This window comes from Lipotes vexillifer, unplaced genomic scaffold (assembly GCF_000442215.2).
Source record: "Lipotes vexillifer unplaced genomic scaffold, Lipotes_vexillifer_v1.1 scaffold440, whole genome shotgun sequence".
Lineage (NCBI taxonomy): Eukaryota > Metazoa > Chordata > Mammalia > Artiodactyla > Lipotidae > Lipotes > Lipotes vexillifer.
Genome location: NW_006778543.1, coordinates 1335469 through 1363180, shown reverse-complemented (window position 1 = coordinate 1363180; position 27712 = coordinate 1335469). Strand labels below are relative to the sequence as shown.

General features: G+C 36.0%; 1 protein-coding gene across 1 annotated transcript in view; it reads right to left on the bottom strand.

Annotated features, from left to right (window-relative positions):
• Positions 1–27712, bottom strand: part of TAF2 (TATA-box binding protein associated factor 2) — an 80398-nt gene that overhangs the window by 13884 nt on the left and 38802 nt on the right. The window contains exons 18-23 of the mRNA XM_007451687.1: positions 26041–26151; positions 25316–25349; positions 21022–21033; positions 18285–18354; positions 11758–11867; positions 1927–2156 (exon numbers count right to left, since the gene is read on the bottom strand). Coding sequence (XP_007451749.1) covers positions 1927–2156; positions 11758–11867; positions 18285–18354; positions 21022–21033; positions 25316–25349; positions 26041–26151 — 567 coding nt within the window. The remainder of the gene's footprint in view (positions 1–1926; positions 2157–11757; positions 11868–18284; positions 18355–21021; positions 21034–25315; positions 25350–26040; positions 26152–27712) is intronic.

Here is a 27712-nt window from a genome sequence, read left to right as displayed (position 1 = left end):
TATATCACTTTATGTTTGAATTTTTGCTCTTAAGAAAGGTAGCAGAAAGGCCACAGGATATACCCCCCCCAAAATCTTAAAAAAGTAGTCTTTTTCTCAAAAAGTATTAAGAGAAAGAAAAGATTATTTGGTTCAGCCTCCAAAAGAAGCTGACTGGAAATTACAGGAAATACAATAGCAACTAAAATCTGTTCCTATGTTGTGGGAAGAAATAGTGAGCTGTGGTAGATTGTGCACACACAGTTCCTCCTCCAAACAGAGAAGAAGTATGTGATAATAGAAGTTTAACAATCGGTTGGAATGTCTTAGATGGACATTTGAGTTCTTTTATGGTTCAGTCTGTCCCAACTGTTCCTGCTAAGGAAAAACCATTGCAAGTATTCAAAAAGATTTACAAGAAGGTGAATATCCTACACTGTTAATACAGGTTTAACCTGTATTTCTTACTCTGATTTTGAGTTTGACTTTACTGCTATCCTCATTCTTCTCCAGTATTTGACCAGGTTCTAGTGGGGACCCCAGTGGTGTATCAGCCTTCCTCTTCACTCCCTGCTGATGAGCTGATATATTACATGATGCTTCCTTGGCAAGGTGATCATCTTCCTGTGGCAATATTCAAGATCAAAATTAGATTTCTGAAGACAAGTAGCTCATGTTATAGCTGAAAACTAATACCTATAGCAACCATGCAGATTAGAGCATGCCCAGTGCCTAAAAGTTATCAGCAATGGGCTTAAAATAAATCTCACCTTTTCCTATCTGCTGGTCTTTTTGGGGGGGAGAAGGGAGACAGTAAAGTGAACTTTTAAAGCTTTCCCCAAAGCATATATCTTCTTTTCTTCTTTTATCCTAAAGACTCCAAGTATGAAAGTGGATAACTTAATATACATGGGCAAGAATTATAAACATATTCATTTCCACTGGTTTCTAAATATTCAAATATAAAAGGGCTCTTTAATGAGACTCTTTTTTTTCCTATTAAAAGATGTGTCTTACTTCTTCATAACCCAAACTCTAGGATACATTTTAAATTTATAACAAATAAGTATGGTTATATTTCAGAAAATCTAGGTGGATAAGTACTTTTAAATGACTATTACTAACTAGCATAAAGAGAAAATTTGAGTTTTAAAGTGTCAAAACACCAGTAGGGAATTGCCAGGCAAGTAATCTGGTCTAAATATTGGTGAAAAATGAAGCTTCAAGTACTGGGGACGTTTTGTCGTCAATAAGAAAATCATTTCTGGAAAACTTTCTTTAAATTACAGTAAAATAATTGATATGACCCTAAAGGTCTTTCTACAAGAAGCTTGGTAATTTCATAACGCACAGCTGGAAATAAAAGCTTCTCTAAAAGCGCGCGCGCGCACACACACACACACACACACACACACACACGTAAATTAAAAAATATAATGCATACTCTCCTCCCCAAATCAGCAGATGACGTTTACCTGACCATTCACTGTTATTTATTTGATTCAATAAGCATTTTCCAGGCACCCTTCGTATGTTTAGCATTGTGCTATTATGCAAAGTAGCAAAAAAAAAGTCAAGGCCCTGTGTTCAAACAGCTTGCCATTACAATATATGGACAAGATAGGTTAATATGTAATAGGTTAAATATTCATTTCAGTATTCTACTACTCAAAGTAGAAATTCTACGCTCAAGTACAAAAAAATCATGGTCCTCACAAAAAAAGGAGTAAATGGACTAGCAGCACATCATTTGTTATGTGCAGCTCTGTATAGCTGTCAGTAGCACTTTATAAGTTGTGAGTGCTAAACTAATGTCAGCTAGCAGTTTTCTAAATGGCACAAGAAGCTGTCAGTGGCTTTAAAATTCACCAGTTCAAAAGAAACAATTCTCTTCTTCAGAGCTCTACATAATAAAACTACACCTTCTATAGCACATGTGATTCTTACAGGGTTCTGAAATCCAACTAGCTGTGTGTGACTACTTGGATTAACCGCAGCTTCTTGGTTGCCTGCTATGGCCTCTGGAATTATGGTTGGATTCAAGACAGCTTTTTTCTCTTTCAGATTAAGGACCAAGCCAAGTTCTGGCAAGGGTAAGCAGGAAGGTCTACTGAGGCCAAACAGTGTGAAGTACAAGTCCACAGCACCACACCGTAACCGCCAGTCATGTGAAGTACCTAGGAAGTAAATAACAGTAATAATAAAAAGTCAACATATACGTTTATCCATACATTTTTCAAATGCTCCAGAACCTGTACAGAGGGAAGTGATGAGAGGGTTATGATACCTAAAGGAGCCACCTATTGACCTAGGCCCCGATGGCAAACCCTCCACTCTAAAGACACTTCTTATAACACGGGAACCTACAACTGTTACAGAAACAATAAATGTTCAAATGAAATCATGAATCTTACAACTGGAAAAATTTTATTCTTTCATTCTTCCTACAAAATAAAAATTAGACACCTAGTATAAATCTAATATTCCCAAAACAGTGTTTTTCCTGGCTCTAAATCCTCCTTTTATTTATTTATTTTTTTTGCTATATGCGGGCCTCTCACTGTTGTGGCCTTTCCCGTTGCGGAGCACAGGCTCCGGACGCTCAGGCTCAGCGGCCATGGCTCACGGGCCCAACCGCTCCGCGGAATGTGGGATCTTCCTGGACCGGGGCACGAACCCGTGTCCCCTGCATCAGCAGGCGGACTCTCAACCACTGTGCCACCAGGGAAGCCCTAAATCCTCCTTTTAGTTCCTCCTCCTTGGTAACTGCTCCACATTCATTCATTCTCTGTTTATCTTGTCTGATTTTCTTCTTGAATAGCTTGTTAGGAAGACGGCACACCAAGAGCCTTCATGAACCCTACCACTGGAAACAAATTCTCCTAACCCTCAAATTTATTACTTTCAGGTTTTAAATACAGTAAGAAACCTACAACTATTTGAAATAACACAATTCTAAACTTTGACTTATTTTAGAGAAGGAAACTATTTTGCTAAACACCTTCATATTTGTGTTCTAGTAGGTATTTATTTAAAAAAACCAAAAAACAAAAATAAGCAAACCCCGGAGATGGCAACAGGTCATAAAGCATGTATTGACCAGAAGAAAACTGCATCTGTAGAAATTCAGTTTAAAGTAGAGACACTTTCCAATTTCTCTGATGAGTCTCAGTGTCTTCATCTCCCAAGTAAGGGTTTTGGTCTCATATTATACCTTACCCTACAGCAATAAAAGACCAGAGCACAGTGACAGCAGAACTCTTCCTCACTTGCCTTCTTTTCCCCAGTGGAACACTCCAGGTAGATACTGCCACCAAACAGAACTGTCAAGGTGAAATTATCATCTAGGTTTAGATAATTTCTATGGTTTCTAGGCAGAATCTAAAATGACCTAGAGAATTTAAAACATGTGAGAATAAGAAATATTCTTCTGGATAAGAAAAATAAACCATATAAATACTTAATTTTGGCCAAGAAATGTGGTTTCAAACGGGTACCATAATGTTTTAAAAGGGAGAAACGAAAAGGAAAGAAGTTGCTACAGCAAACTTTAGACAGCATAAATATTAAGCTTTGTGGTTTTCAACAACAAATATTAGAATAAGTAAATACATTGTAATCAAGTACGATTTTGATAAGATTTACTCTGACAGTTAGGTAACTATTATATTAACTATGTGCAAAGAACATCCACATGGATTTATAATTTTAATTTACAGAGTTCTTACTATATACTACACACTTGCTCGGCAATATGCATGCCATTAAACAGCTATCAATCCTATTTGAGACATCTTCAGTTTTGCTACTGTGTGATAAGGTAACAGATACATAACACTGCTGGAAGCAAGAGAAAGAGGCAGGAGCTCGAGAAGTATGAGTTTTTATATCATAAAAACTACAGAGAAACCAGAAATCGGAAGAACAGTACAGAGTAAAAGTAAGGATTTTATACTGGAAATCCATTTCCTTCTCTGGAATATCCATACTTGGACACTTTAATGGACTGACATTGCCTAGTTTTTTGTAGGCACTCATTATTCTTCTCCTCAAAGAATTTTACATATGTAAATGTTCCACAAAGGATAGGTATCAGATTCCTGGGCCTTTTATTACAAAGGCTGGAGGGGCTCAACCCTCTCAGGAAAGGGAGGGAATCCGGCCAGAGCAGCTAGCCCTGTATCTATCTATTTATTCATGGGTATAGCAAGAAAAGAAGTGAATCTCAGGCACTTTATCAGTAAAAGAAGCTAGAATGGCTTAGGGTGCATTTACACTGGAAAAAAACTTCACCTTGAAGAGCAGTATTGCCCAATTATGTCCACTGCAAATAATGATCCTGGAATCTTTATATAATGTAGATGACATTGAAACAAGTCAAGCAACTGAGTATGAATTCCTAAAAGTTTCTTTAAAAATTAATTTTAAAAAGCAAGTAGATTATATTTTGATGAGCTAGGGTGTTGTTTTGTTTTTTGAAAGTCAGCTAAGGATGGTTAGGCAGCACAGTGAATGAAGGCTGCTAAAAGCACTGAACCTCTAGAATATGGTTTTTGTTACTTTTTATTTCTATGTGGGCTTTTTGGTTTTGGATTTGCAAAGGTTTTGGTAGACCTTCAATTTGTAGGGAGGAATAAGCATTATTCTTCTGTTCCTGGGGAAGTCCTTGATTAAATATTTTTTTCCCACAAAAAACTGACTTATAAATATTACAATTTAAGGCTGATAAGAGGGAGCTAAAAAAATAAGCAGCGCTTCTGTTAAAATTATAAGACAGAAAAAAAAATGAGAACATCATGTTTCAAAATCATGGCATAAAATCTTAAAATGATTGTCACTTTATAGTGGAATATAGTCGGAAAAAACACTTCTGCTTACTTACTAGTCAGCCCTGTGATTTTGGGCAATTCAGCTGCCCAGGCCATAAAGTGAGAACAATTAACTTAATCTTTAAGGTCCTCTCAGGTCTAAAATTCCATGATTCCAAATCAACCAATTCTATGAGAAATAAGCCCTGAAAGAGCTCCTGATTTCTACCCTCAGTGATAGCATTCTGAAGACCCTTCTTTTTTTTTTTTTTTTTTTCTTGCGTTATGCGGGCCTCTCACTGTTGTGGCCTCTCCCATTTGCGGAGCACAGGCTCCGGACGCGCAGGCTCAGCGGCCATGGCTCACGGGCCCAGCCGCTCCGCGGCATGTGGGATCTTCCCGAAACGGGGCACGAACCCGCGTCTCCTGCATCGGCAGGCGGACTCTCAAGCACTGCGCCACCAGGGAAGCCCTGAAGACCCTTCTTTAATCTTCTAGCTACCCCTCCCAACACAATCACTTATATGGCAAGGAATGCCCATATATATGGAAAAACAAGTCATTATTTTTTCCTCTCAGGTAAAAATGCTGTCCATTCTGGTCTCATTAGCAGTTATACTTTGGGACAAGCCCTGCTTACCTGAATCAGAAGAACAATGCTCAGGGTTGATGTTCTCTATTCAAATCAGAAAGTATCTAAAGACAAATCCTCCAAATAACAAATCTAATCTTAAAAAAGATCATCACTTAATTTTCTGAAGTAATTGACATTAAAGCTGATCAAGCCAAAAAGCTGCTAAGAAGAAAGCTCACTTTAAAAGCCACCATTTTCAGGACATTTTTCTTTTTTTTGGCTGTGCCCTGTGGCTTGCGGGATCCTAGTTCCCCAACCAGGGATCAAACCCATGCCCCCTGCAGTGGAAGTGCAGAGTCCAAAGCATTGGACTGCCAGGGAATTCCCCAGGACATTTTTCAATAAACCCAGCACTCCTTATTGATGACAGAAGCTTAAAAATTTGTACAGCTAGGCCACACAAGTATGACTGCCATATGGTAGTTCTGCCCCGATCTTTATGTCTATCTTACACTAAAGTAAAAAAACAGGAAATTTCATATATATTCATGTGTGCATTTACATATATAATTTCTGACAAAAAAATGAATTATGTCTAATAAAAATGTTTTAATTTTCTTCCACCATTCCTATTTCTAAGAGGAAGGGTTTGGGGGAGACAGAAACAGAGGGGCGGAACTTTGAAATCTGATGTTAATATCAAAATTGTTTATTTTCTTATTCTGGAACCTGGCAAATCCTACCGAACTGAATTTTAAGTAGTCCTTCATTCTACCCCCTAGAGCGCAGCTGTAAACTTTCAAACATTAAAAGTTATGATGTAAATAAACAGCCTTCAATGTTCTGAATAATTACATGTTTTTATGTCATTCTTACAGTGAAGTGCCAAACAATGAAGAGCAGCTTGTGAGTAAGGGCTAAAATTTCCTTCATGATGATACAGTATCTCTTCAATGAATGCTTATTATCATAAGGGGGAAAAAAAAGCATTGTTAAGCAGGCAAGACCAGAGAAAGTAGTTACATTTTAAAATACAGTATTTTAGACATTGTGGGCCTTTTGGTCTCTGTTCAATTACTCAGCTCTGATGCTGTAGTGTAAAAGCTGCCATAGACAATACGTAAGTAAATGAGCAGGACTGTGTTCCAATAAAATTTTATTGGTGGATGCTGACATTTTAATTTCATAAAACTTTCAGGTGTCATGAGATACTAGTAACATTTTTTCCAATCATTTAAAAATGCAAAAGCCATTCTTAACTTATGGGCTGTACAAAAACAGACAGTGGGTCAGATCTGGCCCTAGAGCCACTGTTAGCTGACCTCTGTTCTAGATGACATATATACTTTGAAATCTGTAGAAATGAATTAGTACAAGTACATAAAAATTTACAACTGAAATTTACTGATGAACATGCTAATGAATAACAACATATTGATGGGACATCATCATGCAGCATTAATTTACTGCACAGAGTTCCAAACACTTATCTGGCTGTCAGTTTACATGTAACTCTGTCAATAACAGTGCCAGTGGAGAATTTGTTCTCAAACTGAAAATTTATTAAACATGATTTAAGGTCTACAGTATTACAAAAAATGTAGTCTAGTCCAGTGGCCATTTCTATAGAATGAGACACGGTTACAAATAAATACTGGAATTGCTATAATAAATTTATTTGCTATGGAAGAATGATGTTTAATTATTTTAAACAAATTACTATAATTAGTTAACATTTTTTATTACTGTGATTACAATTTTGAATTTTGTATTTTATGTTCAGTAGTTTGATTTGTGAATTTTATAAAGAATGACTTTACACCTGTTGCAGCTGTTATAACTGGGAAATAAACACTATAGTGACTTTTAAAAAATTTCTGATTCTTAGGTTTTTATTTTTTAAACGAATTTTTAAAATTACTGTCATGTTGAGCTATAATCCAGTGCTTTACCTAAAAGCTACAAAAGGTAGGATCTCATATATTTTTGAAACATTTTTCTTTGGGAAAGGGAAACGATTTCTTTCAGTGTGCAAAAAAATACATAGAGCTAACAGAAGTCAGACAGGTCATAATTCCACCTGCTCCTTGCTGCCTACAGGATAAAACACAAATTCCTGAGGCCCTTTGCTTTTGGACCCTAGTCTATTTTTCCAGATAACACTCACTATTTTCCAAATATCCTTTCAGAACTCAAAGGTTTTACATATACTTAATTCTCTTACCTAAAATGTCTTTCTCCTGACAAACTCTCTTCCATTCCTCAAGAGCTGGCTCAAATATCACCACTCCATGAATAGTCCAGCATTCCAGGCAGGGCTCACGGTTCTCTTCTTTAGGTTACCAGGGTATTTTGCTCTTCTCTTTATTTTAGCAACTACCTGTTTGTATTATGGTTTATCTGTTCCTATGTCTCTCTTTCCATTATACTAAGTTAGTGGAAAAGGCATCTTTTGTATGCAAAAACATAGCACAGGGGCTTCCCTGGTGGCGCAGTGGTTGGGAGTCCGCCTGCTGATGCAGGGGATGCAGGTTCGTGCCCCGGTCTGGGTAGATCCCACATGCCGCGGAGCGGCTGGGCCCGTAAGCCATGGTTGCTGAGCCTGCGCGTCCGGAGCCTGTGCTCCGCAATGGGAGAGGCCACAGCAGTGAGGCCCACATACTGCACCAAAAAAAAACAAAAAACAATAGCACAATGGCAAGCAGGAGGTGCTCAAGAAATAACTGATGAATAAATTAATCCTTGAAACCCTTAAAAAGAATTGCCCCTGGACAATGTAATATTTTAAACTAAAAATAAAACTATTTAAGATTCTTAAGCAACGAGGGATGAAGACTATATAATGTGAAAGATGTTTCTCTTTAAAAATGTTTTACTTTCTATGGAGGATTATTCTTTAAAAGCTGTATGGGAACTATAAGGACATTTTTGGGGACAACTGAGGAAACCTGAATATGGGATATATATGATAATGGTATTGTGTATATGCAGGAGAATGTCCTTATTCTTAGGAATATATGCTTAGTATTTTGGGAAAAGTATCATGAGGCAACTTATTTTCAAATGATTCAGAAAAAGAGGGTTTGTAACATATACATAGAGAGTGAAAAGAGAGAAAGTAAATATGGTAAAATGTTAACTAGTTAACAGAGTTAAAAATATTCAATATATGGTTATTCTTTATACCATTTTTTAAATTTTTCTAAGCTTTGAAAATTTCAGAAACAAAATGGTGGGGAGAAAATGTTATATGGGAAAATTAAACCAGTGAATGAGTTAAGATATCTAATATGAGTATGCATGTGTACATACATCTATAGTTGTGTGTGTGTGTGTGTGTGTGTGTATTTTCACAGCAAAAACTGTTAGGAAGATACCTGAGTAGCGCCCAAAACTCAAGGATAAGTGGAGCTACCACACAGCAGGCAGAGTGCAGATACCAGGCAGTCCTGGCATCTTGAGAGTAGAAGTCTGAGAACCCTCCTTCTGGCACAGAGCCATTAAAATCCCCCCGGTACATTTCTAAAGAGTATTACTAATAGTCATTGAATGATATATCAATTTTTTAAAAAGCACAAATGTGATTTCTTAGTTCATCTTGCTTTCAAACTAATTTCAATTTTCTAAATCCTGTTTCTATGTATCCTACTACAATTAATCTATTATTGAAAAGTTTCTGAAACCAGCTAAGCAAAGAAACTTTGATTCCTCAAGAGTACCTGATGACCATCTCATAAGATGATCCTTCCTTAACTGCCATGATACGTCTCCATATATTTTAAATGAGTTCAAAAATTTTATAACTAAGCAAAGTCAACACCTCTCAAATCCACCTTGGAACAGGACAAAAATAAATGAATGAATATAATTAAATCCCTATCGCCCACAATTTATTTGTTCTCCATATGTAAATCAAGATAATGCTTATCTCAAGTGACGTGATAACCCAGGAACCCCAATAAGGAGTAAGGGGCAGGCAGAGTTCCAAAGGATTTAGGGACTTAGATGATGCTCTAGCTCCTTCTGTTACAAGTGAGTTCTCATTAACAGTTCTTAAAACAGTAACTGTTAAGAGGATAATATAGCAATGTGAAAAATTCTCATGAAAAAATGCAATTTAAAAACTTCACTACAACTTTGTCCATACACATATACACAAAAAGCAATTTTTTTCCCTAAAGACCAAATACACTCAAATCTGAACAGTGGAGATATAATGAAATTATATAGTATTTTCCTTTTTTGTTATTTTGTGCAGACAAACTCTGCAACATGATATTACTTATTATTGGAAAAAAAAACTTTAAAGGAATTTCTTAGGTAAGATTCATTTATGTATCCCAGAGGCCCAGGCTTGGAAGGGAAATGGGCAACCTTCTAATCAATCTTCCCTAATGCCCAATGTTCTCCAAAAACATTAAAAAGAAAAACAAAACCAAAAACCCTCCCAATTATTTGTGCCACTCCCACTGTTCATATTGCTCCCAGTTATTTATCTGAAGAACCAAGCAAAAAACTGTTTATGACCATGGCCTCACTGATCTGTTCTGTTTAGATTATTGGCACAGAGAATTCCAAACTGAAGCAGTAACTGTACTTTATACTGAACACTATCAAAAATAAATACTAAACATCAATCAGACCTTGAGTTTGTATAACCACAATCTTCCAATGGGCTTCAAATGTTTTACAGAGGTTGTCTCATTAATCTTAAACACACATTTATTTTGTCCATGAAATCTTCCCTAGAAGGTGATATGAGAATTCTTTGTACTTCATTATGCTTTCCTCAAAGTTGTAATCCATCACAACCATGGAATCATGCATTCTTATTAAGAATATATTCAACACAGAACAGTTTGTGCCACATATTAACTGCTGAATGATCCTTTACAAGTTTGTGAACTTGTGTGCTCATCCCCTGGATCTAAATGACAGTAATCACAACATTCTTTAAGGTAACCACAAGTAGCAAAATATAAAACATTATGTAAACAGTAGCATTTACTCTTCTAGGTATTAGGGAAAATATGAGAATAATAATTTGGCAATATCGACATAAACTGGATTATGTGTTGTTTTCTGAATATTTTGAGGACAAGGGCCATTCTATTTTTAATTTTATTAAATTTCAATGAAATATCTACAATGGTGCCTTTACTTGGGGTTATTGGACTATGATTATGAAACTGAGGGACAGAAGTTATACAACCACAACACCTCAGTGATAGTAAATTAAATAATTTTTGAAAAAGAATCAGAACTTGGTATTTAGTTGTGATTCAGTGAAGCAGTCACTAATAAGATAGGCAGGGCAAGTTATTTTCCAATATTCTAGAAAGAAGGTAAAGTGACATATTTATTAGAACGAATACCCACTGCTCCCTCACCATATATCTGTAACAACTTGTCTTTAAGCAAAGCACTTTTCAGCCTAGCTTTTGATTGAATTTTAAATCAAAACCAGTGAATTTTAAATCAAAACCAGTATTACAATTTCAACATATCAGAGACATAAGGCAAATTTTCTTTACATATATACTACAGTTAGAAGTCAATAGGAAAAGACCAATAATTCAATTAAATAAAAATGGCAAAGAATATGAATGACTTACATGAAAGGAACTACAAATAGCTGACATATATGAGAAGTATAATGATATCATTACTATGTTAGTATAACAACATTTTTGAGCACATAATATGAACTAGTTACTGTGCTTTACAAATATGAACTCATTTAATTTTAAACTGAAAAAATTTAATTTTCAGTTTGCAGAAGTAGGTATCATCATCACCTGCATTTTAAAAATGAAAAATGATAGGCTTAGACAAGTCACATTGAGAGTAAGTCATCCAGCTGAGACTTAACCCTCAGCAAACTAGTTCCAGAGCTCATGCTTGGGAGCACTAACCGCCTCTTGACTTCACTTAAATAATGGAAATTAAAACTGTGATGAGATACCATGATCTCCAAGGTGCAGAACAGTAACAATATGTACTGCTCTGAAAAGGATACACAAGAAATTGGTTACCCTCTGGGAAAGGCCACTAGGAGGCTAGGGAAAAGAGGTGAGAAGCCATTTTTTCAACCCTCTGTAACCTTCTGAAATAAAAATAACAATAATATTTGCAAATTCATGTCTACAGCTCTTTAAACATTTGAGACACTTTCCCATAAATTAATATTTTTGTTTCCTCAACCACCCTGTGGGGCAAAGTGAGTGTCTATGTCCTTAGCAAATATAATCACAGCCACCACTGTGAAGGTAAGTATTCTCCTTTAAAAAAAAAAAAAGGACAAAAATTAACCATAGTTCTTTAGTATGGATAACCTGTTATAAAATGAAAATACCCCAATAATAAAAAAAATTTGTAAAGCCATTGCTGTCTTACCAGAATTCATAAGTTTCCAAAGTTGATCTACCAAAGCTTCATTGCATAAGGGAGACTCCATGTTCTTAGTAAATGGTGGGTTCTTAGTTAACATGTTTAGAATCTTATGTCTGAAAGATAAAGAAAAATTAAATTTTTGCTAACCATTAAATAAAAACTTTTGAAAATTATCTGCAGTTCCTCCTTCCTATTTTATCATCTCTCTTCTGAGATCTAGTTTTGTGTTTTAGTTCCATTTCAAAAGACATTATGTTGCATTCTAAACATTTACTATTGTTTTTTACTAAAAAATTCTGGTGGATTTGTTCTCTCTAAAAGTGCCTTAGGGTACAATGAGGTCTTCTAAAACCTGACTCTATATATTCCTAACCAACATTTCCTATCCCACTTCTAAAATGAATAAATTTTACTCTTCTTAGAAAAGTTTACAAAAAAGACTGGTTAGTAAATATAAAAATCTTAAAATGAGGCAAAAAAAAATTACATGTAGGCCAAGAAGTCTACATTTGAGACAATAAATATAAAATTTATTCTTATAGTAACTTTGCAAAGCATGAAAATGTGCAGCACTATTTTAAATATGGAGATTGCAAAAAGGTTTCCTCAAAATAAGCTGAAGTTTAAGAGAGTCAATTAAGAAAAGTATCCTCACAGAGGGTAGGAGTTAAACTCCACTATTGGAAGTTTTTATCTTACATGAAAGGCTACCCAAACACATTATGGAGTCTTCTGAAAAATAGGACAATATGACCAATACAAAATTTGAAAAACAAATGCCCAATGCTACGAGCAGGAGACACCATAAAAAAAGAATAGAGAAAAGGAGAAGCAAGGAAGCCACGGCAGTAGTCTAGCATTCAGGATAAAAGCCAGGTCTAGGACTAGGTCTGAGAAATTCAAGATCTCAGAATAATGGAAGGCTTGGGTATAACTAAGGAAGAAAGAAACTTAGGTCATTATATTTGTTGAGGTTAGCAAGACCTTAAAGAAGGTGAACCTGGGAAATTTTTACATTTAGTGGCAAGAAATCAAATTGGATTTGTACTTGAAAAAAAGATGGGAGGAAAGCAGAACTGCAAGGTTGTAGTTTAAGTCACTTAACCCCTTTTGGCTTCAATATCATGTCTGTAAAACTGAAAGATGTGACTTTCACTGTTAACATACTTTTGTGATTTGAAATTTTAAGACTGAAGACTATTGAAAGGCTACGAGAACCAAATGTGAAATGTGGTTATAGATGCAATTTATACATAGGTAATATGAAAGGGGATACATACCTTATGGATATTTCATATCCATATTTTCATATTTTTATGAGTAAAGATATTTTCATATCTTTATGAGCAATTTCTGTTTGTAAGAATAGATCAGTATTACAGGTAAATAACACCGTTTAAAACGTGGATGGATTTTTCTTTAGAAGATGTTAATGTTAATACTTTTAATTTGCATGAAGAAGAAAAGTTAAGTTTCTATCCAGCTGCTTCCCCAATTACCCCAAATACCAAAGTGGTAGGGCCCAACAAATAAAACTTTATGGTATTTACTCAGATCATTACAAACTCTTTACAGCCATGCCAATGAATTGTAAATGGTACTCTGGGGATAGCTCTGAAATTATAATTAAAAGAGCAATAATGATTATTATGTGTACTACTTTTAGTAAATTAAGCATTTTTTCAAAAGTTATTTTTCTTTAAAGTTTAGATGATAGAAGAAAGGCTTTTCACAAGGAAGTATTTGTAACTGACTAAACACTCAATGCAATACTCAGAGGAGATAAAGTTTAAGGGCAGAAAATGAGAATCTTATGCTTAATTTTTTAGAGAGTAAACAAAATTCACAATAAGCATACACTTCAGATATACGAAACAGACCTGAAGCAAATCCTGAGAAAATCATGGGTTTATGCCATGTTCATGGTAGCAAAAACATCACATTATTTCCCTAAACAACTGACAAATTTCTTGGTGGACTAGTCCAATTCCATTGCCAATCACTATCTATAAGAAATGCAGTCAAATCGAAACCAGAAAAATGTTCAAAATCTCTCTGGAGAAAAGGCATTGAGTGTAAGTGTGCCCCTTGAGGAACTGATATATTGTGATCATATATGCATGCTTGATTCCAACATGAGAAGATAATTCCGTGTCATCTTTAAAATAATGCTACCCAAATCTAAAGTAAATATATTTAATAAGTTCTTCTTATTAATGTAAAAAGTAATATACATACATAGAAATGACCGGAAAGGAATAATCCAAAATGTTAAGAATTATTGCTCTGATTGAAATAATTATACGCTATTTTTTAAGTTGTCTTCTTAATGTGAGTTTATATTTTTCCAAGTCTGAATGAGCATTTTAAATTATTCCCATTGAAAGGAAACTGTAATTCTCAAAAATGTAAATTTCATTTGTTTTAAAAACAATGCACCAACCAAAGCACACTAATTTAAATTCTTAAGATATCCTAATAAAGAACTGATTTACAATCTGAAAATCTTTTATTCATTTATTTATTTTTGGCTGCATTGGGTCTTTGTTGCTGTGCACAGGCTTTCTCTATTTGTGGTGAGCGGGGTCTACTCTTCGTTGCAGTGCAAGGGATTCTCATTGCGGTGGCTCCTCTTGTTGTGGAGCACGGGCTCTAGAGCTCAGGCTCAGTAGTTGTGGCGCACGGGCTTAGTTGCTCCGCGGCATGTGGGATCTTCGGGCTCGAACTCGTGTCTCCCGCATCGAGAGGCGGATTCTTAACCACTGTGCTATCAGGGAAGCCCTGAAAATCTTCTATTGAGAGAATACTATACAAGGAAAGCCAACAACCCTATTATTACATTTAAAACATCAAACCCAAATAAAAGACCAAGAACTTTCCCAAACATTTAAAAATAATTAAACAGCTTAAGGTTTTTTTCTACATACAGTTATCACCACAGAGATAAAATCACTTTTCTTTAACATATGAATTAAGTTAAACATATATATGATTAGAGGGGGAAAAATTATATCCAACCACTTGTTTAACATGTATTTAATTACCTATATGCAAAGCATCATGCTATGTGCCAGACATACAGTGGCAAAAGGAGACAAGGTCCCTGTCTTTTTAAAACTTATACTCTCATGGGGGAGACAGCAGTAACAAAAAAAATCAAATTATAATAATACACATACATAGGAAGTATGTATGTACTTGAGTAAAGGAACAACTGTAGGATTTTATGGGCAATTATGACTTGAGGGACCTGACCTAGTGCAGGTAGTCAAGAAAGTATCCTTGTAGAAATGGTGTTCAAATTTAGCTTTAAAGCATAAAGGAGTAATTACAAGTAACTAATTTCTTTCCTCTAAATTTTAAGGTTTCAGCCCCCAAATTCTTCAGAGCTTTATCTAACTCTAAAAAAATCAGCAATTGTGATATACATAATAATACAGAAATTTTTAAAATCAACATTTAAAAAAAATTTAATTCTTATTAATGGCCATCTTACTATTAGGAGTTTAAAAATCAACCAAAAGCCATAAAAATAAAACGCTTTTTTGGGGGCAGGAGAGACGAATGTCACTGATTTTAAGACAGACAGAAACAGAAACGTTTACCTACCTTTAAGAATTCTATCCAATTAACACAGCAGAATATAGCAGTTCTATATGATGGCTACTCAACCAGTTTAAGAAAAAGTAACAGAACAGACTGGTGGTTGCCAGAAGCAGGAGCTGGGGGGTGGTGAAATGGGTGAATGTGGTCAAAGGGTACAAACTTCCAGTTATAAAATAAATAAGTCATGGGGAGGTAATATATAGCATGGTGACTATGGTTAGTAATACTGTGTTGCATATTTGAAAGTTGCTAATAGATCTTAGAAGTTCTTATCAAAAGAAAATAATCTGCAACTATGTATGGTAATGGATGTTAACCAGACTTATAGTGGTGATCATTTTCTAAAACACAGAAATATGGAATCAACATGCTACACACCTGAAACTAATATGTCAATTACACCTCAATATAAATAGATAGGAAGGGAGGAAGGAAAAGAAAAGGTAATGATGGGGACAAAGAGAAAAGGACAGAGTTCCTATTTCAAAGCACAAAAAATAGAGGAAAAAAAAATACCCACCAAAATAGAGACAGATATCCCAAGACACCAAATAATACACACATACAATAACTGTTGATGTGGTAACACTCCTATCCTGTGACCATTCACTGCCATTAAAGACTTTTTTTAAGACTTGTTGAACTTTTTTAAACTATAACTATGGGCTAGATGATATGAAGTAAAGCCTAAGAGGTTCCGTATTCGTGATATAAATGAATCACATCACTTATGAAGTAAACACATCAAATATAATCATGAAATATATCTTTATACAGATTTTCAGTTTAGAATGTAAATAACAGTGCTCTTAAAATTTAAATGACATTAATAGCTCCACATTTCAAAAGCAATCATTTAGACTGTACAGTATATAATTTAGAAACATAACTACAAGTATTACATAATATTATAATCTGCTGAAAATGATCCACAAAACACAATTTTAAGATCTCAGAAATATGTGCCTTGGGGCTTCCCTGGTGGCGCAGTAGTTAAGAATCTGTCTGCCAATGGCAGGGGACGCGGGTTCGAGCCCTGGTCCGGAAAGATCCCACATGCCGCAGAGCAACTAACCCTGTGCGCCACAACTATTGAGCCTGCGCTCTATAGCCCGTGATTCACAACTACTGAGCCCACACACCACAACTACAGAAGCCCACGCGCCTAGAGCCTGTGTTCCGCAGCAAGAAGCCTGTGCACCACACGGAAGAGTAGCCCTTGCTCGCCTCAACTAGAGAAAGCCCATGCACAGCAATGAAGACCCAATGCAGTCAAAAATAAAAATAAGTTAAAAATAAATTTAAAAAAAAAGAAATATGTGCCTTGATATTAGTTCTTGATGTGAATTGAAAACATAAATGAATACATGATAAGCTTTATTTATACTGTATTTATACTTTCTGTCCCTACTTGTCATCAGCAGCATCTTATTATAAACTTTCAAATACATGAGCTCTGTCAGATAAAGAGATGAGGCTGGTTTCCTGCCTATTCTCTTTTATATGAATATTTACTTCAGAATGGGTGATTATGAGATTTTTGTCCATGTCAACCTTACCCCTGGTACACATCAATACAAGGACAAATTATTTAAATTACAATTCAAATCACAAATCAAGAACTATGAAATACAAAGAGAAGAACTTTGTACAAAGAATATTTATTTAATAAGCATCATTTAAAACACTGAAATATAGATTTCAGTTAGCTGAAATCCCTTAGTTACATGGACTCTTCATGCTCAGATGCATTTCAGTGAAGTTAAAAGGCAGAGTTTATTTGTATGCTTTTTTAGATGAAAAATATCTGCCAACTGATGTGTAAAGTTGAAGAAGACAATGTCTCTAGGTCTGTGTTCTTATTTCTAGTTGGAATAGCTAAAATCTAAATTACCTTCCAGCTTTCAAATTTCATTTTATGAGACTGAATTATTACAACATATGAACACAAATTTGAGTCTACTAGGTGTAAAGAAAGGACGGCAGAAATGGTAAAAATTTTAATCCTGCTCGAATACACTATAAATATCCTACTTTGCAAAAGAAAGCAGCAGAAATGAAAGAAATGAAGAAGAAAATACAAAAATGAAAATAGTTACCATGTCAGGACCAGGATTTTCTTTTATTATCCCTTATTTTCTAAATTTTTAACAATGTCATATTACATTTTTAAATCCTAAGTCCATTTATTAAAAATTAAGATTCTATATAAGATAGAAAGGAACAAATGGGATACATCAAAACACTGCTCTTATTTACTTTTAAAATAGATTAAATCAATTGATACAGAGGTTTTAGGATAAGGGCTTCCCCCATGTGCACTAAAAACAGATACACAAGCTTTTCTTTAAGTTACAATAGAAATCACATGTAAAATTCAGGGAATTACCCTTAGTAACAATGTATTTTTTAAAATGTCTTTCCAAAGGCAAATAAAATAAAAAAGGACATGAGTAAATGGATAACATATTCCTATATTTTCAAAAATTATATACATGTTCCATATACATGGAACAAGTATAATGCTCTGAAATTATTTACTTTAGGACTTACAAAAACAAAATATTACAGCATAAAAAAACTAACCTGGGCTTCCCTGGTGGCGCAGTGGTTGGGAGTCCGCCTGCCAGTGCAGGGGGCACGGGTTCGATCCCTGGTCCGGGAAGATCCCGCGTGCCGTGGAGCGGCTGAGTCTGTGCGCCACGGCTGCTGAGCCTGTGCTCTGGAGCCCGCGAGCCACAGCTGCGGAGCCCGTATGCCACAACTACTGAAGCCCGTGCACCTAGAGCCTGTGTTCCACACCATAACGAAGAGTAGCCCCCGCTCACCGCAACTAGGGAGAGCCTGTGCGCAGCAGTGAAGACCCAACGCAGCCAATAAATAAATAAATAAATAAATAAATAAATAAAATTTAAAAAACTAACCTTACATAGGGTACAGGGTCATTCTGAATCATATTAAGTAGCCATTGCAATTCTTCATAACTCCTGTCCACTGAAAATAAAAATAAAGAAATACTTTTGTTGTTAATTATAACAAATTTAAACAAGTGACAAATAGGGAATTTACACTTAATATTTAGGATTCTGCCTTAGCCATACTTCCAATCAGAGTTGAAGGATGTAGGTGATTTCTTATGTTTTAATGCAACAGGCCACTTGGCAAATTTTACAAGTACTGTGCTATATATGTAGCCAAAACATAAAACAGGACCAAGAGTATATTTTCCACTAAGGCGCAAATCAACAGTAAATACAACATAAAACAAATTGTAATTTATTAAGAGCTCTAAATTAGAGATGATTAACTCTAAATGGAAATGTGTTTAAATTATTTTTATGGATGCTTAAATCAAATTATAGAGAGGTTCGATACTCAATGGTATCTCAACTATATCATACAGTATGGTAAACAGTTTCTGCCCAAGTGGTTTCTTTCATTTAAGACAAAAGAGCAGCCTTAACTTTTCACTATAACATAAGAAACTACAAAACTAGTACTATAAATATAATTAACTTTAACAAAATAACTTATTAGCTATTTCCATTTACCTTTTCAAATAGTATTGCTTTTATAATTTGAAAAGCTTTATTTTTAGAATTTTATTTCTAATATTTTCCACTTTTTCAATTTCTAATGAACTGGATTTATGGCTCACACTTAAACATCTCTCAATTAAATTACACTTATTAATTTAGCATTCTTTTTGGAAATCATAATATTAGCATTCTATTTGATTTCAGGTAGTGCTAATTCATGAATTCTTCATATTATATGATTTATGTGAGTGAACATCATTCATATACCTTGGCTGGGAATAATGGCATATTTGGTAGACCTCAAGATTTCCGTATTTCACAAATTGGTAAAAGGCGAAATAAAACTGAAAACTGACATAGGATTACATTTTTTTTCTTGCCAAGAAATACGTGAAAAACATTCTTATTTTAACCAGCATTTTTTAAAAGAAAGACTACTTTAACCCTCAACAAAAAGGAAGAACAAATGAGTCCTTTCTGAACTTGGGCCAACACATATAACACACACACTATATTGTTCTTACTCTTTTATAATGTCTTTCTAGAAGCAGTATTTCTATTGAAATTTACAAAAAATTATAAGGATTTGAGTATATTTTCCTCTACTTAACATGAGAAACTTAACCAATATCTACTAAAGAATTTCCCGCACCCATTCCTCTCTTTCTACATTCAGATGAGAATGTTATCATAACTTCTTTATTCTTCCCATATTTTGGTATAATCTGGAATTTTAGATTAATTTACATAGTTCTTATACTATGTTATTTTTTAAGAATTTCTTTGAAATTTGCATTAAATTTTACAACCATGTTAACAAATATTTAAGCTTAGCTCTTTACTTTATAGGCATAGTTGCTTGTCACTGGGCCTTTCATATCACACTTTCATCAATCTTGAGTTATTATTTTGATTCCTTTACAGGTCAGCTGAAAATTATCTTTCAGAATTTTGTTTTTTAAAATGTTACATAGGAGATGTACTTCTAAGTCTTCAAGGCTATAGGAACAACTTGGCAAAGTAGAAAATCTTAGGTCATAATTTTCCCTAAGCATTATGTTAGCCTGTGTTCACTGTCTTTTGAACTCTTCTTATTCTGAAGAAGTTACAGACCACAGTATTCTTTCACCTTGTACAATAACTGGGGTCTGATATTCCTAGGAACTCATACATTTTTTCCTTAACCTTAAAATTTTAAATTTCATCAGAATCTAGCTTAGGTCAGTCACATTTACCCTCTTTCAAAGTATGCTATTATTTCTGGGATTATTGCTTTTCTTCCACCTGCTCTATTCTTTATGACAATTTTTTTTTTGTGTGTGGTACGAGGGCCTCTCACTGTTGTGGCCTCTCCCGCTGCAGAGCACAGGCTCCGGACGCACAGGCTCAGCGGCCATGGCTCACGGGCCCAGCCGCTCCGCGGCATGTGGGATCTTCCCAGACCGGGGCACGAACCCGTGTCCCCTGCATCGGCAGGTGGACTCTCAACCACTGTGCCACCAGGGAAGCCCTTTATGACAATTTTTTAAAACACTTTCATCTCCTTAACTTTCTTCTCTGTATTTCTGAAAATGTTTTGAATATGTAGTGTTCTCTTATTCATATTTTTCCTTATGTTTTTTTTCAACTTCACAAAGCCTTGCATAATCCCCCTCCTGAAGTTCCTACTTGTATCTCTTGCTCTACTTTCACAGATAAGAGTTTCGACAGTACAAAATGTGTGTATTACTTCAATATACTGATGTTTAAAAATCCATTGAGATGGAGTGAATAAATAGTATATTCACCGTGTGGCTGTGAAACACTAGCTGACTGATCAAAGAGATGCTACAGTTGAAACTAGAGCACCGTGAGTGCCATTTCTTTAGAAAATTATGTTTTCTTATCATTTGTTTTAGTCTTTCATTCATATCCAGCCAGAGGCGGTAAAATATCGGTGCACCGATGATAAGTAAATGTATGGTAACGTAGGATGTATAAAGGTCTCAGAAGAGCAATTAATAGGTAGCAGGTATTTAAGCAGCAAAGTGAATCATTCCCTTTAGAACCAATAAAGTTGCACAAATGAGTGTTCCTCAGCTTTACAGGCATCGTGGCGTTAGCAAGTCAATGGAGCGGTTACCTTGGACGGCACCTGAGTGTAAAATCACACTTGAAATTATGTTTATGCACAAACTGCACATTTAAAATGCAGATTTGTCTAGGCGAGGAGTGAAACAAATGATTTCTTCCTCTTCCTGTTCGCTTTTTCATCTTACATTCTAAAGATTTACAAATCCACGAAGCTCGCCAATTTATAGGCCCATCCCAAGCCCCTGGAGTAACACCAAGCAATGCCTCTTCTCTCTCTCTCCTCTCTCTCTCTCTCTGTTAACAGCAGTACAAACCTGTCTGAATATAGTTAGGTTGCAGGTTCTCCAGGTCTCTTATTTATTTCAGAACATTCATGTGAAAATTAAATGGCAGGGATTTCTATCAAGGGGACAATTTCCTTAGTATGCACTAATTGATTCCTTCCAATTCTGACAAAATTACTACCAAAGAGAGGATTTCCCAGACTTCCTGGAGAATCTCCTAAAATTTGGGAGATAACCCCCAGCAATGTACTACAGAGGTCAACAAACTACATCTCACAGGCCAAATCTGGAAGGCCACCTGTTTTTGTACCGGTGAAATATATTTCTGGGCCCAAGATGAAGCCACTTCTGCCAGGGTTGCCACATCAGTAAACCAAAACTCAGATAACTTTCATGTCCCTGAAAATGTTCCACTCAACCAAAAATACAGCCTACAGGCACACCTCGCTTTGTTGTGCTTCACTTTATTGCATTTTGCAGATACTGTGTTTTTTTACAAATTGAAGGTTTGTGGCAACCCTGCATCGAGCAAGTCTATTGGTGCCATTTTTCCAACAGCATTTGCACACTTTGTGTCTCTGTGTCACATTTTGGTAATTCTCATAATATTTCAAACTTTTTCATTATTATTATATTTGTTATGGTGATCTGTTATCAGTGATCTTTGATGTTACTTTTGTAATTGTTTTGGGGTGCCACAAACTGTGCCCATATGAGACAGCAAACAATTGATAAGTGTTGAGTGTGTTCTGACTGCTCCATTGACCAGCTGTTCCCCTAGTTTCTCTCTTTCCTCAGGCCTCCCTATTCCCCGAGACACAACAGTATTGAAATTAGGCCAATTAATAACCCTACAGGGCCCTCAAAGTATTGGAATGAAGGGAGATGCGCGTGTCTCTTACTTTAAGCTTAACGAGGAAGGCATGTCAAAAACCAAGATAGGGGCTTCCCTGGTGGTGCAGTGGTTGAGAGTCCACCTGCCAAGGCAGGGCACACGGGTTCGTGCCCCGGTCCGGGAAGATCCCACACGCCGCGGAGCGGCTGGGCCTGTGAGCCATGGCTGCTGAGCCTGTGCGTCCGGAGCCTGTGCTCCACAAAGGGAGAGACCACAACAGTGAGAGGCCTGCGTACCGCAAAAAACAAAAAACAAAACAAAACAAAAAAACAGAAGCTCAGAAACTGCTTGGAAATATTTCTAACACTTTTGGGGATTATACTCATAGTCTAATAAAGGTTATGAACTAGCACAATCATTACTGGGGCCGACATTTCAAAATTTGCCAGTCAAAGCTATAGCACCAGGAGAGTATTATACACATAAAACTGAGAAACAGATAAACTTTACTGCAGAAAATAACAGTCCTACAGAGTATTGCTCTCATTATTTAGCTAGTATAAGGGTCAATCTGTCTCACTGAGGCATGTATCTATCTTTGCGCTATTAACATCTTATCTGAAATGCTTTCCAGTTTTTTGGTACCTGTTGAAAATCTGTGCTCTATAAATGGAACAACAAAGCCTGGCTGACAGCACATCTGTTTACAACATAGTTTACTGAATATTCGAAGCCCACTGTTGAGATCTATGGCTCAGAAAAAAAGATTCCTTTCAAAATATTGACAATGCTCATTGACAATGCACCTGGTCACCAAGCGCTCTAATGGAGATATACAATGAGATTAATGCTGTTTTCATGCCTGCTAACACAACATCTACTCTGCAGCCCATGGATCAAGGAGTAATTTCAACTTTCAAATCTTATTATTTAAGGAATACATTTCATAAGGCTATAGCTGCCATTGATAGTAATTCCTCTGATGCATCTGGGCAAAGTCAATTGAAAACCTTCTGGAAAGTAGTCACCATTCTAGATGCCACTAAGAACATTCATGATTCATGGGAAGAGGTCAAAATATCAACATTAACGGGAATTTGGAAGAAGTTGATTCCAGCCCTCATGGATGACTGAGGGAATCAAGACTTCAGTGGACAAAGTAACTGCAGATGTGGTGGAAATAGGAAGACAACTAGAATTAGAAGTGGAGCCTGAAGATGTGATGAATTGCTGCAATCTCATGATAAAACTTTCATGGGTGAGGAGTTGCTCCTTATGGATGAGCAAAGAAAATGGTTTCTTGAGGGCTTCCCTGGTGGCGCAGTGGTTGGGAATCCGCCTGCCAATGCAGGGGACACGGGTTCGAGCCCTGGTCTGGGAGGATCCCACATGCCGCGGAGCAACTAAGCCCCGTGAGCCACAATTACTGAGCCTGCGCGTCTGGAGCCTGTGCTCCGCAACAAGAGAGGCCGCGATAGTGAGAGGTCGGCGCACCGCGATGAAGAGTGGCCCCCGCTTGCCGCAACTAGAGAAAGCCCTCGCACAGTAACGAAGAGCCAACCCAGCCATAAATAAATAAATAAATAAATAAAATTAAAAAAAAAAAAAAGAAGACAAATTTCATAAACGTATATATGATTTATTAGAAATGTTAGAAATTCATGTGTATATATAAAAGATTTTCATATAAAATGACTAATAACCAGGCTTGAAAGAGATTTAATTTTAGTCTTTTTGAAAACTAAGTTATCTAGAATATTGAATTTAACGCTCCTGCCCAATTCATGAGATGTTAAAATTTTAAAAAATATCTCCCCACCCCCAAATCCCAACTTTTTTGGCATTTAATGTTCTGTATTTCTAATTTAATCTTAATCGCAGAAAAATCTTTCATTTCTTCTCATGCACTTTATATAGTGAACCTTTTTTAAAAAATATGCTTAACCAAGGCCCTCAGAGACAAATCATTAGTGGTTGGAAGTGAAGTACTTTAAAAACAAACAAGAAAATCAGTGAAATACTCTTAGGCACCATCCAATCACATCTTTTCTTCCAGTTTTAATCCATTAATCTGCAAATCTTTAAATAACAACAAAATCTTTTTCTCTCAACAATAATTTTTAAGTTTTGACATCAGACAAATCTGGGTTTCGCTCCTGGCCCTACCACATATATGACCTTGAGTAAATCTGTTAGCTTTTATTAGCTTCTATCTCCTCAAATGGAAACTGAGATAATTATAGTATCTATCTCAGAGGTCTGATGAAGGTCATATTAATCAAGTTTTGGTACAGGCCATGGAACATACAAAAAACTAGCTATTATTACTGTTGTTATTATTTGCATTTATTCTGTCCTTAATATCTTCAGGGATTAAGATGTATGCTAGTCTTGATTGAACACAATTATATCTTCAAAAAAAGAAATTCACGTGTAGATGAAGAAAGCAATACTATAAGTGAAAGTCAAAACAAACCAGCAAATTAGGAAGGAAAGAATCTTACAAAATCTTTTTTAACAATATTCAAAAATGGAAAGAAAGTGTATCAGCTATAATGTATTCTTTAAAGAACTAATTTTTTTAAGGACTCTTAAACCATTTGAATGTTACTCTACTGACTTGAGGAAAATTTTGCCTTCTTGATTTTCACTGTAAATCACCATTTGTAAATAAAACACTTGTGACTTTTTAAAAATTAATTATTTATTTAATTTTGGCTGCGTTGGTTCTTCGTTGCTGCGCGTGGGCTTTCTCTAGTTGCGGCGAGTGGGGGCTACTCTTCGTCATGGTGAGTGGGCTTCTCACTGCAGTGGCTTCTCTTGTCATGGAGCACGGGCTCTAGGCACGCAGGCTCAGTAGTTGTAGCTCGCGGGCTCTAGAGCACAGGCTCAGTAGTTGTGGCGCACAGGCTTAGTTGCTCCGCGGCATGTGGGATCTTCCTGGACCAGGGCTTGAACCCATGTCCCCTGCCCTGGCAGGCAGATTCTTAACCACTGCGCCACCAGGGAGGCCCACTTGTGACTTTTTTTTACTGTTGTAATGTTTTATTAAACATGAATTCAACTTATCCTACAAGTTACATGTGTCATTATATGTGCTGTTCCTTCTGCTCGGAGTAACCTTCCTAGACTGGCCCTACTCGGACTGGGAAAATCCTACTGTTTATGACTCAGTTCGAGGGTCACATCTTATGTACAAAACTTCCCTGAGTGTCTCTCTATACCCTTGGAAGAAGGCACTACTTCCTCCGAATCTCCCTAGAAATTTGTGTATACATACCTCCACTTTAAGCACTTATGAATAACCTGTTTACTTGTCTGATTTCCCCATGAGGCTGAATCCTTGAGGCCCCAGAATCAGACTGTGATATGCAGCACTTCTTCAATAGATGTTTAGTTTAAATGAAATTCCAGACGGCAACTACCATGGATTCTTTCTATGTAACGTGGTATACCGCCTAGCATAGCATATATTCTCAAAAACACTTGCTGATGGTTAGAATGATAACAAGTAAGGTGAAATAACTTTTGAAGCATGGCATTCAACAGCAATTTACTAAATAAATGAATACAACACACATAATGGTAAAAAAGAAAAAAGTCAAATTCATCAATGAACAAGTTATCCCAAGAGGAACTGTTTTCTGGGTATCACTTGATAAAAGAAAAAAGGAATAAAAATAAAACTGGGCTGTCAGACTTCACCAAAACAAAAGTTAGCTGAGTTCCCAAAATTTGATGTACTTCTATCTCCAAGTTATAACAGTATACAGAACATTTAAAAACCAAGTAATCTTGGTTTTCATCTACTGTTTATAATAAATCATGTTTGTATATTTCTTTCTCTATAAATTTCAAGTATAATGGACACAACAATGATTTCACAGTCTAAATATTTCTTTAAAAACAAAATATCACTGGCTACTTTTATAATACTAAGGTCTCTTACCTTATTTTTTCTGTTGTCATTGTACTTGATTAAGTCTAAAATAAATGTTAAGACTTCTTTGGGACAAAGGTTATGAACATCTCTCAATAAAGCCATCGCAACTGGCATAGTCTACAAAAAAAATTTTTGTTTAATTTTCATTACTACAGTTCAATGAAGTATATGCTGAAACAGGGTTACTCTGGGGCTGACACAGGTATCTGGATGGACCCCAACCCCCACCGATTCCTACCCCCTCCCACTGGGCACATGTCTCAAACATGCTAACAAAGGAGCTGAGTAGGAAACCAAGGGGAAAGCTGCATAACTGGATACACTCTGTAGCCCATTCGTTAGAAGAGGTATGTGTAATGTAAATTCAGTTCTGTGTTTTACAAGGGACAAGGTATGGGCTTTAACATTAGATAAGACCATTGTTCAACTTCTACACCACTACCTATTAAGATGGATTATTATAGCTAGTTGCTTACTGAGCAGGAGTCTAGTTTCCTCACAACCATTTTCAGGATTAATGGATACAGTGGCTGGAGGCATGTGGCAGGCAGACAGTAGAGTTCAATCACCAGTCTGAGAAGATACTGATTCTCTAGTACCATTGCCCCATTCTCAGCCTAAGGAAAAATGGTAAATTATCTAAAATCCAGCTTAACTTTCTCCTTTCCAAATTTTCATAGGCAACTTTTCTAAGGAAGTAGAAGCCTGACTCACAGTGGTCACCTCTACCAGTAAAACCAAGCTATTCAAACTCGAGGCAGAACTACAGACAAATAGACATCACAGTCCCCAGTACACAGAGAGATTTGGACTACCCCATCTTCTGATTCAAAATAACTATTCCCTCTAAACTGGGGGACAGAAAGTAGCAGGGCTCTTTTGCTTGCTTGAAGGACCAGAAGCAAGGGGACGGTCAGTGTTACAATAGTTATTATTAATGCTGTAAGAACTGAGGGAAAGTTTTTTTTCCATAGAAATAGGACTTAAATTTGATTTAAGCACTAATCTTCTCTCTCTCTTTTCTGTCACTAGAAGTATTATGTGAAAGGTAAACTAGTCTAAAAGCACTGCTTTTCCAATTTTTTTGACTGTAACCCTCAGTAAGAAATACATTTACATCCCAACCTCTCACACACACACACACACACACACACACACACACACACACACGTCATGTATACAAAGTAAAAAATAAAACCAAAAAAACCTTACACCTACCCTTATTTCATGTGTCACATTCTGATACTGCCTATTGTTTTCGTTTATTTAAAAAAAAAAAACTTCCAAATTGATTTCATGACCCCCCTCATTAATGGATCACAGCTCCCAATCTGAATATTGATCTCAGGTATATGGAAGCACAATGGCATAATGAAGGGGACACATTCAGTAGTCACAGAAATTAACTTGCTTCCACACCATACATTACTGAAATGGCAAAAGAGAGCTGAGCAACATGTTCAAGTACTATGAAATGCTCGGTTCTTTAAAATAACAGGATGCCTCAGACTTCTTTGATCACACTAATATTGGCTTTTCCCAAACCCGATCTCCTGAATCTGTTCTGCTGATGAAATTCACTATCACTATCATGTCATGACTTCTACTCTCAGCATGTGTCTCAATGTGGCTGGGTAATTCTTTTCACATTTCTCTCCATCACATACAAATCTCACCT